Here is a 15,923-nt window from a genome sequence, read left to right on the forward strand (position 1 = left end):
TAAAGGGTTTTAAACGCACCGTTGAAAGAATTAAATAACATGAAAACCAGTCCTGAACCTTACCAGACACAAGAATGGCTTTCAAGTTTGGTCAATTTTAAGAGTTTTCAGCATTTAAATTGTTGAAATAATCTTAAAAAAACATAATATAATATAATCCAATCCAATATATATATAATCCAGTAATTAACCCCTGAATTGGCATCTTAATTTAAAAAAAGTTTTTACAGCTTCCTTCATTCTAAGCAGAAACCCTGTTAAAACCCTATAATACGTTATATCATCTGTTCATGTATTGATTCATTATTATCTGGGTAAACCTGTTAAACACCTGAATACTGAATAATACTTCAAATATCTTTAATTTGCAGCTGAAAATATTTCAGAGCCGTAATTTAAACCAGAACTTTAAACTCTTCAGTAAAACTTTCCTCAGTTGTTTCAGTTGAATTCTTTTTAGTACATTTTACCAAACTTTAATGTATTATAATCCTTTTATAAACAGCTTAATTGAAAAAATGAAGTCCTCTTGTTATTTTTAAAGGATATTTTTACTCTCATGTTGTTTTCAGCTGTGAGTGTCAGACTTCTTCTTCTTCTTGTGTTAAACGTTTACAAAGACGAAGCTTCAAGGTTTCAACCTTGAAACTCAGCAGGTTCAGAAACCCTCGTAGATAAATCATAAACGGACAAAAGAGAACGTTTATATAACTTTATGTTGAGTGAATATTCACTCAGTGTGAAACCTGCTCCCTGTGAATTCATCTTTAAATCTCCACGACATCATTTTATGAACATTTTATCTCTTAAAAACCCTTAAATATATTCCAATCCATTCATTTAGACCTAAATCTCAGTAAACAACTGAGTTCTGAATAAGAAACATTTAAAATATCAAAGCCTTAATGTAACTAAGATCCCTTAAACTTATAAAAACCTGAAATAAAGTGAATCATCCTTTAATTTATACCTTGAAAAGTTCTTAAATTCTCAATTTAACGCTATTTAATGAACTTGAAGGAGTTTTTACGTCAAATAAAATGAGCCCATATATGTGCAGTTTAACTGAGTGTGTATTATATTAGTGTTTGACATTAATGAAGGGTCTCTGCTGTAGTTTTAAGGCTCGTTGAAGGGATTTGGTTTTTCATTCATCACGTTACGGAGGCTTCATGGCTTCATGCTGTGACGTGGTTTTAACCCGACAGTTGGATCGTTACCTCGTTTCACTTCATACCTGTCAGTCTGACGTCCTGTCCCGCCCCCCCCTCCCCCTTGTCTTTATCCAATCAGGAGAAGCGGATCGGCTCCCTGGACGCGGCGAACTCCCGGCTGATGGCGGCGCTGACGCAGGTGAAGGAGCGTTATAGCACGCCGAACCTCCGCAACGGCCTGTCGCCCACCAACCCCACCAAACTGTCCATCACTGAGAACGGAGAGTTCAAGAACAGCAGCTGCTGATTGGTCTACGAGGACCGAGGGGGGCGGGGCTTAATGTACCTGACCCCCCCCCCCCCTCGCACATGAGAATCTATAAATACGAGTGTAAATACTGAAGGATTGATCTGTTCAGTGTACAGAGAGAGATAGAGAGAGAGTGTGTGTGTGTGTGTGTGTGTGTGTGTGTGTGTGTGTGTGTGTGTGTGTGTGTTGCGTCTCAGAAGCACAGTGAGGAAGAAACAAACCAAAAACAGAAACTGAACAATGAACGCACTCAGTTTTCTAACTGACTTTTTTATGGTTTTTATTTGAATCTTCTGCTTTTTTTTTTGCTCTTGTTGTTGTTGTTTTACTGTTATTTTGTTTGTTTGTTTTTTGTTTTTTTTGTTTTTTTTTTTTTAGAGTGGAGCAGTTTTTACCTGATGAGTTTGTTTTTTGGGGTTTTAATTTATTCCTCCACTTCCTGTTGCTGATCTACTGAACAGACTCCTGCAGTCTGCTGTCACATATGAGAATAAAAGCTGCCTATAAAAGTCTGACATGTTTGAATATGGTTTATCTTTCCTTACAGTTACAATAAACTTAACCAGCTACAACATTGAAATGATTCTTACATTGTTCATTCATCAGTAATTATAATCTAATAAAGAGATGCATGACATTCTGATAGGAGCAATTCTGCACTAAGAGTACTGTATCTTTTTTTAATACCTCTGTATTTTTGAGTACATGTAATTTTTCCAGTATGTAACGGTTCATTTAAGGACATTTTACAGAAATGTTGATCCAATTTAATGCAAATTATATTAAAAGAGACAAATGTGTATATTTGGTAAGTGTCCATGCATAATATTTAGGTTATTCATTTGCAAAATTTCTTAATAAATTAAGAATTCTTTAACTGACAGAAAATACTCAGTTTTCAGTGTGTAGTTATGTTGAACTGCATGTTAGCAGATTAGATGGTTTCCTGAAAGCTCTATAATGACGACATTACGCTGACGCTACTTGTAGGAAATAATGGAGAAAAAAAATCCTGGTAATTGATATGAAAGTAAGAGATCATTAAATAAGTGTTGCTGAAATTGTTGACAGACGCTCGCTCGTTAAAGAGTTTTTCAGAAACACCCTAATGTGGTAATATATAATTTGAGACACAAAACTAAACACTTAATTCTTACTTTTATCTTTCATTAAAGTCCGAACTGTTCCTGTTAGCAGGACCGTCTCTCTGTGAGGTGACAGAACTAAACACTGAACCAACATGACAGCCTCAAGTGATCACATGACTGATCACATGAAGGATTAGCCAATCAGACATATGGATTGACCCGACAGCTGCTGTATTGTACATTCTTTTAAAAAACATCCTTATAATTTTTATTTGTGTTAAATCATCAAATCTCTGGGAATAATTACCAACAATCTTATATATAAATATGGATAAAATGAAAATAAATTGGTTAAATTGGAACTAAATCCTCTCTGAGACATCCTACAGTTGGTAGATGAGGTGATCATGACCAACAATATTTCATCCAATCAGACAGAGAACAGAGTTTCTGTCCTGCAGTCATCGAGGATCTACTCTGAACCAACTGAACACACCTCTTTAACAGCATTTTAAAATCAAAACAAGTTTCACAAAAAGTTTTATTCGTATGTTTGTGAGTAAAAGTTACTTTTACCTTTCACAAAAGTCCGAACTGTTCCTGTTAGCAGGACCGTCTCTCTGTGAGGTGACAGAACTAAACACTGAACCAACATGACAGCCTCATTCTCAACTTTCATCTACATGAAAATAAATTTAAATGACCTCAAGTTCACAACGACACAATATCTGTTGTTTTATGTTTGTCAGGACGCAACAAAACTTCTTCCCACCCAAACTCGATCAAATGAATTCTTACTATTTTCCAGTTTTTTAGGCCTGTATAACAAAGCCTTTATCAACTAAATGCACAAAGAAAATCTTGTTTGTTAAAAGCAACAAGTGATAGAAAACTCTGCTCTTTTCTCTGTGACAAAGCTGCTTTAGTGAAGAAAGCTGAAAGTTCAGAGACTGACTGACAAACGTTTGTCTGCTCTGAACATGAACTCTGTACTTTGTGGTGTTTCAGGAGGAAAACTTCCTCAAATAAACTCTCATTTTAGTTTCACATTTTCTCCAGAAGCTTTGAATGAGATCCTGAGATGAAGACAGAAGAAAATACTTTGCTCACTGTTGAAAAAAATCTTTATTGATTATGTAAAGCTTCAGATTGTTCACACATCCAATCAGTAAAGTCTGTTAAATGACTCTTGTTCAATGATTTCATGTTCAGATTCACTTCATCCACACAATCAGTTAGTTTAACCCAGAATGTCTAAATAATATATATAATAATAAATGATCTCCTTGTTGATTATTATCATGATAATTACAGTTTGATTGTACATTTCTTTATGAATTTACAAAGTGATGAGAACAAAATATCTATGATGAAGGAAGTTCTGCTGCTTTCTCTGTTTAAGAAAAAACAGCACACAAACACATCAATACAAACATGAAACTAACATTTAGAACAAAGAGAAGTTTATATTTTCATCTGAAGAAACGTCAGTGAAGGTAAAAGACGTCATCATGAGCAGCGATAGCCTCCATGGATAAAAACACACAGGAAGAAGTGAATTTTAAAGAAACTAAAAACATCAACACAACAACAGAAAATAAAGTGTTGACAATCCCAGTTTGATTGACAGCTGATTTCTATGCAGATCAGAAACACCACAGCAACGAGCTCTCAGAAACAATGGAGACAAAAAAATGAAGAATGACAACACAGAATCTGACACATGAAGTCTGAAATGACTTCTGTCTATTTGAGTTTACAGAACTCAGCTTTGTCTCCATGAAAATAACAAAGATGAAGTCCAGCATAGAGAGGCTGAGTGAATGTGGTCTGGACTCTGTGGAGGAGAGTCATGGTTTCAGAGACGCTGTAGAAGGACAGAATACCTGCACTGTGATCCAGGTACACTCCTACTCTGGAGGACTGAGGACCTGAGACAGGAGTTCTGATGCTGTTGAACCAAAATTCATAACCGTTAGTGTCAGATCTTAAAGACCAAGATTTGTCATTGAATCCAAATCCACATTCATCCGAGCCTCCTGCTCTGCTGATATCCTTGTATGCGACTGCTATACCAACTGCTCTTCCTCTCTTCTTCACCTCCCAGTAACAACGTCCAGTCAGACTCTCTCTACTCAGGACCTGACACCAATTAGTGAATCTGTCTGGGTGACTAGAATAAGACCGTGGTTGATTCATTTTTGCTTTTCTGTTCCCCTCAGATAATAACAGCCGTGTGTTTGCTGTGTTTGGATCCAGAGTGATTTCACGTGAATATTTTAAGAATCCAGTTCTGGTCTTGGGTTCTGGTTGTGACAGTAAAACATCCACGTCAGTCACTGTCAGTGAGATGTTTGTCCATTTCTCCCTCAGGATGTTCTGTAGTTGATCTCTGAGCTGTGACACAGCTGCTGTCACATCCTCAAAGTATCTCAGAGGACGGATATTGATGCTGGATGAGTCTGTAGGTTCACTGAGTTGTGACAGTGAGGGGTAGTTGTGTAGAAACTGGATGTGATCCTCTGTGTGTGAGAACTGCTTCAGTTCAGCATCTTTCCTCTTCAGCTCAGTGATCTCCTGCTTCAGCTTCTCCTGAAGCTCTTTGACTCGACTCACTTCAGTTTCCTGCTGGGATCTGATCTGCTGCTTCACATCAGAGCTTCTTTTCTGGATGAGACGGATCAGCTCAGTGAAGATCTTCTCACTGTCCTCCACTGCTTTATCAGCAGAGTGATTGATGGCCTCCACCTCCTGTTGAAGCAGCTTCACATCTTTCTCTCTGTCCTGGATTCTCTGCTGGATGTTTTGTCGACTCACCTCGAGCTCTCTCTGCCTCTCAGTCCTTTCTGCTGCAGCTGAGACTGTGTCGTGGCCTTTATGTTCATCCACAGGGCAGAGATAACAGATACTCTGCTGATCAGTACGGCAGAACATCTTCATCACCTCATCATGACGAGAGCAGATGTTCTCCTGGAGCTTCACTGAGGGGTCGACCAGCTTGTGTTTCTTTAATGGAGGTGCATCATAATGAGGCTGGAGGTGATTCTTACAGTAAGAAGCCGGACAAGTCAAACAGGACTTGAGGGCTTTCCGCTTCCTCCCAGTGCAGACATCACAGGCCACATCTTCAGGTCCAGCATAGTAGTGATCAGCAGCAGCTTGGAGTCCAGTCTTCTTCAGCTGCTCCACTATAGCTGATAACATGGTGTTTTTCACCAGGACAGGCCTCGGTGTGACGGTCTGTCTGCACTGAGGGCAGCTGTAGATCTTCCTCTGATCCTCTTCATCCCAGAAGCCTTTAATACAGTTCATGCAGTAGCTGTGTCCACAGGGAATAGTCACCGGATCCTTCAGTAGGTCCAGACAGATCGAACAAGAGAAGGTTTCTCTGTCCAGCTGAACTCCTTTCTGCTCCATTTCAGCTCTCAGTGGAAATGACTGTCTGAGTTTCACTTCCTGAGAAGTGAAACAAGTTTGAGCTCTGATCTGAACAACATGCGTTCCTGCAGTGAATGCAGCCTGACAGCTCTTGTACTACATTACATGTTAGTTACACCCATCGTCAAACTGTAGATCTGAAGGGGAGGGAACAAGGAAATATGAGCGCAGAGTGGAGCTTGTTGTGTTTGAGAGCAGGAAGAAGAGGGAGGAGTTATCAAGCACTGATTCATTCCAGGAAGAGGAGCAATTTTTAAGAGATACTGTGTGTTTTAACCTTATTTGTCTACAATGGAGCTCATTTCTCATTTAAAAACACTGGTCACGTTTGCTTTCTGGTGCCAAACTGTTCTTAAGATCTGAGATGACTCCCCAGTTCACAGAGTGGAGCTTGTTGTGTTTGAAAGAACAGGGAAGGTTATCAGGACGAGGAGCATTACTGTGAATTAAAACTGTGTTTCCTCATTTGCAGCGAAGTCCCAGTTAAAACCTGCTCACCATTTAAAACATTTTTGTATTTAGCTGTAAAATACTTGTTGACATGTCAGGTTTTGGTTATGGCTCCATATTTCTCTAACTCTTCCTTAAAATCATATCAGTTAATATGTATTGATTAAAAACCAGTTGACTGACAACAGGGAGTTATTAAAGTATGAATGAATAATTGAATGGCTTTCTGATCATTTTCTCACACATTTAATAAACTTCTTTGAAAACAGGTCAAATTGAGAATATCATTCAGATTCAGACGGGTTTAAACAAACATTAACAACCTCCCAAAGAACATGAATGAACCAGATCAGCTGATGGAGTTAATTTGTTGATCAGTATGAATTGATGAATTTGAAAAGTGGATATACCACTACAAGTAAATGCATGAAAAATCCCACTACAGTAAAAGTACATAAGTATTATGAGCTTGATGTAGTTAAAGTATTGCAGTAAAAGTACATAAGTATTATGAGCTTGATGTAGTTAAAGTATTGCAGTAAAAGTACATAAGTATTATGAGCTTGATGTAGTTAAAGTATTGCAGTAAAAGTACATAAGTATTATGAGCTTGATGTAGTTAAAGTATTGCACTAAAAGTACATAAGTATTATGAGCTTGATGTAGTTAAAGTATTGCAGTAAAAGTACATAAGTATTATGAGCTTGATGTAGTAAAAGTATTGCAGTAAAAGTAGTGGTTTGGTCCCTCTGACTGATATATTATTATATATGACATCATTAGATTATTAATAGTGAAGCATCAGTGTTAGAGCAGCATGTTACTGTTGTAGCTGCTGGAGGTGGAGCTAGTTTACACTACTTTATATACAGTTAGCTAGTTTAGTCCAGTGGTTCCCAACCTAGGGGTCGGGCCCCTCCAAAGGGTCAGCAGATAAATCTGAGGGGTGGTGAGATGATTAATGGGAGAGGAAAGAAGAAAAAACAAAGTTCTGATACACAAATCTGTTTTCAGTTTTTGGACTTTTTCTCTAATCTTTGATTTTTGCTGAAATATTGGATCATTTGAACATTTATTGAAATGAAAGCATGTGAGAAGTTTAGAGGGAAAAATCACTATTTGGTGGAGCTGTTAACAACTCATAGACATGTGAAATGTGACCCCGACTACACACTGCTTTTTGTAAGACGTCAAAAGCCAAAAAGGTTGGAAACCACTGGTTTCATCTTTAACAATGTGTTGTATTTTAAAAGCTTGTTATATTATCCATTGTGTCAAATCTTCATCTGAAAAGTAACTAAAGCTGTCAAATAAATGTAGTGGAGTAGAAAGTACAATATTTCCCTCTGAGATGCAGTGGAGTGGAAGTATAAAGTAGCATCACATGGAAATACTCAAGTACTGTACAAGTACCTCAAAACTGAACTTAGGTACTTTTAGTTATTTTCCACCACTAGTCAGTAGTTTTAAATATCTAGGAGCTGTGAGTCATGGACACTTTAATTGTACAGAGAATATGAACTATATTTATAAGAAAGCCACTAAAAAGGAGAAGGTTAAAGATTGTAGATTAAGATTTTTGTTTGATCATCAAATTCTTTGAAATGCCTGGAATCTTTTGGATTTGATGAAAAATCCTGTAATTGGTTTGCAAATTATCTCAATGGTAAAACTCAAGCTGTTGTGACTGATGGCTATCAGGCCACCTTTATGAGTGTTAACAAAGGTGTGCCACAGGGCTCTATTCTAGGGCCATTTTTATTCACAATTTTTATAAATAAATTAGGAGAAAATGTTAGAAACAATACAATTCGTCTGTATGCAGATGACGCTATTCTCTATACAATAGTGCCCTCTGTTGACCGGATGGTTCAAAACTTAAACATTTAATTGATCTTAAATTACTTTTAAACTCTGATAAAACAAAATGCATGCTGTTTTCTAGAAAACTGACTAAGTAGTTCTACTGAAATGAATATTACTACCCTTAATGGGACAGCAATAGAAAGAGAGAAAGACCGGCTTGATGACAAGCTGTGCTTCAAAAAACATTAATAAACTGACTAATTCCTTAAAAGCAAAACTGGCATTCTTTTATAGAAATAAGGTATGTATTACCCAGAATTGCAGAGAAGAAATTGTTCAGTCAACCTTTTTATCCGTTACGGACTATGGTGATATAATTTATATGCACTCCCCTGTCTACTCTTAACACTCCCGATGCAATCTATCATTCCGCCCTTAGGTTCATAACTGGGGATGGCTTCAGAACGCATCATTGTATTCCTTATGAGAAAGTTCGGTGACAGTCATTGGCAGTGAGAAGAGAAAAGCACTGCATTCTGTTTATTTACAAAGCACTTATTGGAAAAATTCCTGGGTATCTCATGTCTTTTGAACTGCAGATCAATGTCACACTGCACTAGGTCCCAAGACTATTTGGTCCTCAAAAATCACCATGTTAGTACTGAGATTGGGAAACTGGCTTTTAAATACTATACTCCACACAAGTGGAACAATCTGCAGAGGCTTGTAAAATCAGAGAAACTAAGCCCTTTTAAATCAATTTAAATCTCTCTTGACTGACATAGAGCAATGTGAATGCACATGGTTTTGAATTGATGTTGTCCCTTACGTTGATGTCTTTGGGCTGTTTGTTGTATAATCTGTTAATGCTGTAACTTTTGTGTTCTTTTATTGTTTTTATGTACTTTTGTTGTTTCTGTTGTTCTTATATATGATTGTTGTATACTATGTAGGAATTTGTACACTCAAATAGCTTTATGATTTTATGGGGGAATCATGAATTATTATTGTGCACAACTCCAACATGAAATTATTTGTCCAGTGACATGACTCATATTAGGGTAGGTATAATAATAGGGAAATAGTCCTCCTTTTTGGCCACACAAGAGAGGTCAATTAGAATTATCCTAATTATGATTTTGCAAGGGTATAAAGTTTTTTAAGGTTAAGTGCCTGAGATGCAAGCACAAGAAAACACCAACAACTTCACTTTAGTTACATACACATTTATGACTAATACTACAGCTACAAGTACTAAACACTACAACATTTTACAGACAAGAGACAAGAGGGAAAGGGAAACCTGATAAACAGATGAGATGACTGTTACCTGAGAAGCAGTGAGTCAAATCAATGGTACAACAGCTTAGTTCAGAATTGCCAATTGAAATGAGAAATCATGAAAGCACCAGGGTTTAAGCAAGTCGATGAAGGTTTTGTACGAATACTTGCTTGCTCCCTGAGGTGGCCTCTTGTGGAGAATGGAGTCCGATTTACTGGGGTGAGGAGCTGGAGTCTGGATCTTGTAATGATGAGTGAGTTGGCCAGTCCGCACTTGAAAGGTTCCCATTGGAAGAAAGCTCCTGGTTTACGCTCTCATGCTCTCCAAGGCTTGATCCTCAACTCATGACTCTAAATTCTGAGGTTTCACCTCCTGTTGTTCTAAGTCACATCTTAAGACTAGCCAAATGCAAGCTTTCCACTGGCATGGCAGAAAGCAAGAAGACAAAGACAAAAGCAAGAGGAACCAGCAACCAGCAAAAAGCAGCAGCCAAAAAAGAAACAAAACAGCTTAGAGTCTCAGATAAGACACGGTTTTAAACTTTCGGTCTGCCTGCCCAGAAGGTGCATCCTGGCAAAATCCAGGGGTTGCAGAGTCAGTCTCCTCCTGTCCACAGACAAGCGGGTACAATTTGTGAATGTGGTTATTCTTTTAATCAAAGTATTTACAATTTAACAATTACATGATTCCTAATTTTGCTTTTTTGAAAGTAACATTAGTGTTCTGAGAGTCAAACTAAACATGATGTTAGGGTTATCAAGGATGATGGAATTATGTTTCTGGTACATTTCTTGGCTTAAAGGCAGTGGAATAAAAGTCTACCTAAAGTACATAACACATATTGTAATATACACACATACTAACATACAATATTAATTGTTCTTAGACAAAATCCAAAACTACATTTGTAAGTTCATGGGTTTTTTCGTTTATCCAAATGGTACCAACAATTCACACTGGGGTGCGAATTGCTCTTCCCATCTTGCTGGCTCTTGTAGCCTGAAGGATCAAAGGTGGTTTGGGTTAGTGGTCTGGTTTGGTGACCATGCAGGAGATGGGGGTTCATTATTTGATCCTTTCTGTTGGCAGGAGGTCATCTAAATGGTCTGGTCAGTGAGGAGTTTCACTTATATATTATTGGCCAGCATTAATGGGGGATTGAAGAAAGAGTTGGTCTGTTGTTTGAGGCTTGTACTGTCTGCCTTCGAAATATGCAGGGACTTTACCCTACACCTGTAACTTTTGTTTGCTTTTATATGTACTGTAATCAGGGCGTCCTTGTAAAACAGAGCTGTTCTCAATGGCCCTCCCTTTTAATCATGTTGTTTGTTGATTCTGTTCTCTGCTGTTTTTCCTCATCAGCCGTCCTGTGTTGCTTTTAACACTATGTGGTTAAGCCAAGGACGTTTCCACAATGTAAATAACTAATTAAGTAGCTAACTAACCAACCAATGACTTACAGCAATCTGACACCATTTACCATGATGAATGACACGATGCATTCTTATTATCATGGTGTTTTTTAATCAGTCTAAAAGCATGTTCTTCACTAAAACTGCAGACAGACTGAGTGGAGGAGCTTTAACCTGCACTACATCCCTGGTTAGCAGGATGAAGGCGCCCTCTTGTGTCCTGCCTCAGTTTTCAGATTTCAGTTGTTGACCTGCTGTGATGTTCACTGCAGGAAGACGTGTAAAAACTCCACTGAGCCTTTAACAGCTTCAGACAATATCAGTAAAGACAGATTTAAATATCTGTAATATCACACTGTTTCAGTTTGTTGACAGAAGTCACATCCTGTGACACTGATGCTGCATTCAGGTCACATGGGGAAGATGGGAGAGAAGAGTTTCCAGTCTACAAATATTATTCACATCAGCTTTCAGGTTGTAAACAGAACTTGTGAATGTGAGATTTGATGCTGCAGGCTGTGATTTCTCTGACTTCTTGAAATCTGAGTGACTGGCAGAGAAATACATGAGACCAGATGTAAATAATATGTTCAGTTTATAAGTTAATTATTTTATGACTGGACTTGATAGAGCCTACATTTGTTTAATTTGTTGTTGTTGCTCAAATATGAGTTTTTTTTAGTAGAAACTGTAACTTTCAGTGGTTGAGTGACAACTGAGAAAACTTTGAAACAACATAAGACTTCACCAAACATCTATTATGGCGTCTTCATGGTTTAAAACTTGAGTGAACATGTTGTTTCCTTCTGATGTTTATTACGATTAAACTGAATTCAGCATCTCATATGTGCAGAGTTTTAATAAAATGATCCCTGAATGACTTCTGCAGTAGAAAAAGTGGAGTAACGTTACCTGTGATGGTTCAATAGACCAATCACAGCTGTCAGGAAACTGATCATGACTGTTTTAGATGCATTTCTTTGTTGCCAATTAATATAATTACAAAAACTCTTCAGCACAGCAGCAGTTTGTGGATTGAGAGATTACACCCAGAACAAAATTAGTCACAAGAAGTTTGAATCAAGTCTAGATTTAAACTTTACAAACTCGTCTTCATCAAATTTCTCTGAACGACACTTAAGAAAACTCTTCAGTACAAACTTCAGAGTGAAAGAGTTTCTGGCTGAGTGTGAACAATAAGACACTTTTATCAAGTGATGTACTCCTACTCACAGCAACATGTAAAAAATCACTTTTACTCAAGTGATCACATGACTGATCACATGAAGGATTAGCCAATCAGACATATGGATTGACCCGACAGCTGCTGTATTGTACATTCTTTTAAAAAACATCCTTATAATTTTTATTTGTGTTAAATCATCAAATCTCTGGGAATAATTACCAACAATCTTATATATAAATATGGATAAAATGAAAATAAATTGGTTAAATTGGAACTAAATCCTCTCTGAGACATCCTACAGTTGGTAGATGAGGTGATCATGACCAACAATATTTCATCCAATCAGACAGAGAACAGAGTTTCTGTCCTGCAGTCATCGAGGATCTACTCTGAACCAACTGAACACACCTCTTTAACAGCATTTTAAAATCAAAACAAGTTTCACAAAAAGTTTTATTCGTATGTTTGTGAGTAAAAGTTACTTTTACCTTTCACAAAAGTCCGAACTGTTCCTGTTAGCAGGACCGTCTCTCTGTGAGGTGACAGAACTAAACACTGAACCAACATGACAGCCTCATTCTCAACTTTCATCTACATAAAAATAAATTTAAATGACCTCAAGTTCACAACGACACAATATCTGTTGTTTTATGTTTGTCAGGACGCAACAAAACTTCTTCCCACCCAAACTCGATCAAATGAATTCTTACTATTTTCCAGTTTTTTAGGCCTGTATAACAAAGACTTTATCAACTAAATGCACAAAGAAAATCTTGTTTGTTAAAAGCAACAAGTGATAGAAAACTCTGCTCTTTTCTCAGTGACAAAGCTGCTTTAGTGAAGAAAGCTGAAAGTTCAGAGACTGACTGACAAACGTTTGTCTGCTCTGAACATGAACTCTGTACTTTGTGGTGTTTCAGGAGGAAAACTGCCTCAAATAAACTCTCATTTTAGTTTCACATTTTCTCCAGAAGCTTTGAATGAGATCCTGAGATGAAGACAGAAGAAAATACTTTGCTCACTGTTGAAAAAACATCTTTATTGATTATATAAAGCTTCAGATTGTTCACACGTCCAATCAGTAAAGTCTGTTAAATGACTCTTGTTCAATGATTTCATGTTCAGATTCACTTCATCCACACAATCAGTTAGTTTAACCCAGAATGTACAAGAACATAATAAATGATTATTATCATGATAATTACAGTTTGATTGTACATTTCTTTATGAATTTACAAAGCGATGAGAACAAAATATCTATGATGAAGGAAGTTCTGCTGTTTTCTCTGTTTAAGAAACAACAGCACACAAACACATCAATACAAACATGAAACTAACATTTAGAACAAAGAGAAGTTTATATTTTCATCTGAAGAAACGTCTGTGAAGGTAAAAGACGTCATCATGAGCAGTGATAGCCTCCATGGATAAAAACACACAGGAAAAAGTGAATTTTAAAGAAACTGAAAACATCAACACAACAGAAAATAAAGTGTTGATAATCCGAGTTTGATTGACAGCTGATCTGAAAAAAATTAAGAATTACAACAGAATCTAACACATGAAGTCTGAAATGACTTCTGTCTATTTGAGTTTACAGAACTCAGCTGTGACTCCATGAAAATAACAAAGATGAAGTCCAGCATAGAGAGGCTGAGTGAATGTGGTCTGGACTCTGTGGAGGAGAGTCATGGTTTCAGAGACGCTGTAGAAGGACAGAATACCTGCTCTGTGATCCAGGTACACTCCTACTCTGGAGGAACCAGGACCTGAGACAGGAGTTGAGATACTGTTGAACCAAAATTCATAACTGTTAGTGTCACACTGTAAAGCCCAAGATTTGTCATTGCGTCCAAATCTACATTCATCTGAGTCTCCTGCTCTTCTGATATCCTTGTATGCGACTGCTACACGAACTCCTCCTCCTCTCCACTCCACCTCCCAGTAACAACGTCCAGTCAGACTCTCTCTGCTCAGTACTTGACGCCAATTAGTGAATCTGTCTGGGTGATGAGAATAAGACCGTGGTTGGTTCATTTTTGCTTTTCTGTTCCCTTCAGATAATAACACATATGTGTTTGCTGTGTTTGGATCCAGAGTGATTTCACGTGAATATTTTAAGAACTCAGCTCTGGTCTTGGGTTCTGGTTGTGACAGTAAAACGTCCACTTCAGTCACTGTCAGTGAGATGTTTGTCCATTTCTCCCTCAGGATGTCCTGTAGTTGATCTCTTAGCTCTGACACAGCTGCTGTCACATCCTCAAAGTATCTCAGAGGACGGATATTGATGCTGGATGAGTCTGTAGATGCACTGAGTTGTGACAGTGAGGGGTAGTTGTGTAGAAACTGGTTGTGATCCTCTGTGTGTGAGAACTGCTTCAGTTCAGCGTCTTTCCTCTTCAGCTCAGTGATCTCCTGCTCCAGCTTCTCCTGAAGCTCTTTGACTCGACTCACTTCAGTTTCCTGCTGGGATCTGATCTGCTGCTTCACATCAGAGCTTCTTTTCTGGATGAGACGGATCAGCTCAGTGAAGATCTTCTCACTGTCCTCCACTGCTTTGTCAGCAGAGCGACTGACGGCCTCCACCTCCTGTTGAAGCATCTTCACATCTTTCTCTCTGTCCTGGATTCTCTGCTGGATGTTTTGTCGACTCAACTCGAGCTCTCTCTGCCTCTCAGTCCTTTCTGCTGCAGCTGAGACTGTGTCGTGGCCTTTATGTTCATCCACAGGGCAGAGATAACAGATACTCTGCTGATCAGTACGGCAGAACATCTTCATCACCTCATCATGACGGGAGCAGATGTTCTCCTGGAGCTTCTCTGAGGGGTCGACCAGCTTGTGCTTTTTAAATCTAGGTGATTCATAATGAAACTGGAGGTGATTCTTACAGTAAGACATCAGACAAGTCAGACAGGACTTGAGGGCTTTCAGCTTCCTCCCAGTGCAGACATCACAGGCCACATCTTCAGGTCCAGCATAGTAGTGATCAGCAGGAGCAGCTTGGAGTCCAGTCTTCTTCAGCTGCTCCACTAAAGCTGCTAACATGGTGTTTTTCACCAGGACAGGCCTCGGTGTGAAGGTCTGTCTGCACTGAGGGCAGCTGTAGATCTTCCTCTGATCCTCTTCATCCCAGAAGCCTTTAATACAGTTCATGCAGTAGCTGTGTCCACAGGGAATAGTCACCGGATCCTTCAGTAGATCCAGACAGATCGAACAAGAGAAGGTTTCTTTGTCCAGCTGATCTCCTTTCTGCTCCATTTCAGCTCTCAGTGGCAATGACTGTCTGAGTTTCACTTCCTGAGAAGCAACAAATTTGAGCTCTGATCTGAACAACATGTGTTTCTGCAATAAATGCAGCCTGACAGCTCTTGTACTACATTACATGTTGGTTACACCCATCGTCAAACTGTAGATCTGAAGGGGAGGGAACAAGGAAATATGAGCGCAGAGTGGAGCTTGTTGTGTTTGAGAGCAGGAAGAAGAGGGAGGAGTTATCAAGCACTGATTCATTCTAGGAAGAGGAGCGGTTTTTAAGAGATACTGTGTGTTTTAACCTTATTTGTCTACAATGGAGCTCATTTCTCATTTAAAAACACTGGTCACGTTTGCTTTCTGGTGCCAAACTGTTCTTAAGATCTGAGATGACTCCCCAGTTCACAGAGTGGAGTTTGTTGTGTTTCCTCATTTGCAGCGAAGTCCCAGTTAAAACCTGCTCACCATTTAAAACATTTTTGTATTTAGCTGTAAAATACTCGTTGACATGTCAGGTTTTGGTTATGGCTCCATATTTCTCTAAC

At 38.4% G+C, this 15,923-nt stretch overlaps 3 protein-coding genes across 6 annotated transcripts in view; 1 reads left to right on the forward strand and 2 right to left on the reverse strand.

Annotated features, from left to right (window-relative positions):
- rasal2 (RAS protein activator like 2) overlaps nt 1–1,785 on the forward strand; it is a 93,162-nt gene extending 91,377 nt beyond the window's left edge. For all 4 annotated transcript variants that reach the window (XM_042427746.1, XM_042427745.1, XM_042427744.1 and 1 more), the window contains one exon: nt 1,294–1,785. In XM_042427746.1, coding sequence (XP_042283680.1) covers nt 1,294–1,461 — 168 coding nt within the window. In that variant the 3' untranslated portion in view covers nt 1,462–1,785. The remainder of the gene's footprint in view (nt 1–1,293) is intronic.
- A 2,465-nt stretch (nt 1,786–4,250) lies between these two features.
- On the reverse strand, nt 4,251–6,354 carry LOC121908066 (tripartite motif-containing protein 16-like). Its single transcript, XM_042427756.1, has one exon. The coding sequence runs from the start codon at nt 5,967–5,969 to the stop codon at nt 4,299–4,301; it is 1,671 nt and encodes a 556-aa protein (XP_042283690.1). The 5' UTR covers nt 5,970–6,354; the 3' UTR covers nt 4,251–4,298.
- Nucleotides 6,355–13,710: 7,356 nt separating this feature from the next.
- LOC121908794 (tripartite motif-containing protein 16-like) lies at nt 13,711–15,538 on the reverse strand. The gene has a single exon (XM_042429079.1). The coding sequence runs from the start codon at nt 15,460–15,462 to the stop codon at nt 13,711–13,713; it is 1,752 nt and encodes a 583-aa protein (XP_042285013.1). The 5' UTR covers nt 15,463–15,538.
- Between the last annotated feature and the right edge of the window lie 385 nt (nt 15,539–15,923).

This window comes from Thunnus maccoyii, chromosome 12, assembly GCF_910596095.1.
Source record: "Thunnus maccoyii chromosome 12, fThuMac1.1, whole genome shotgun sequence".
Lineage (NCBI taxonomy): Eukaryota > Metazoa > Chordata > Actinopteri > Scombriformes > Scombridae > Thunnus > Thunnus maccoyii.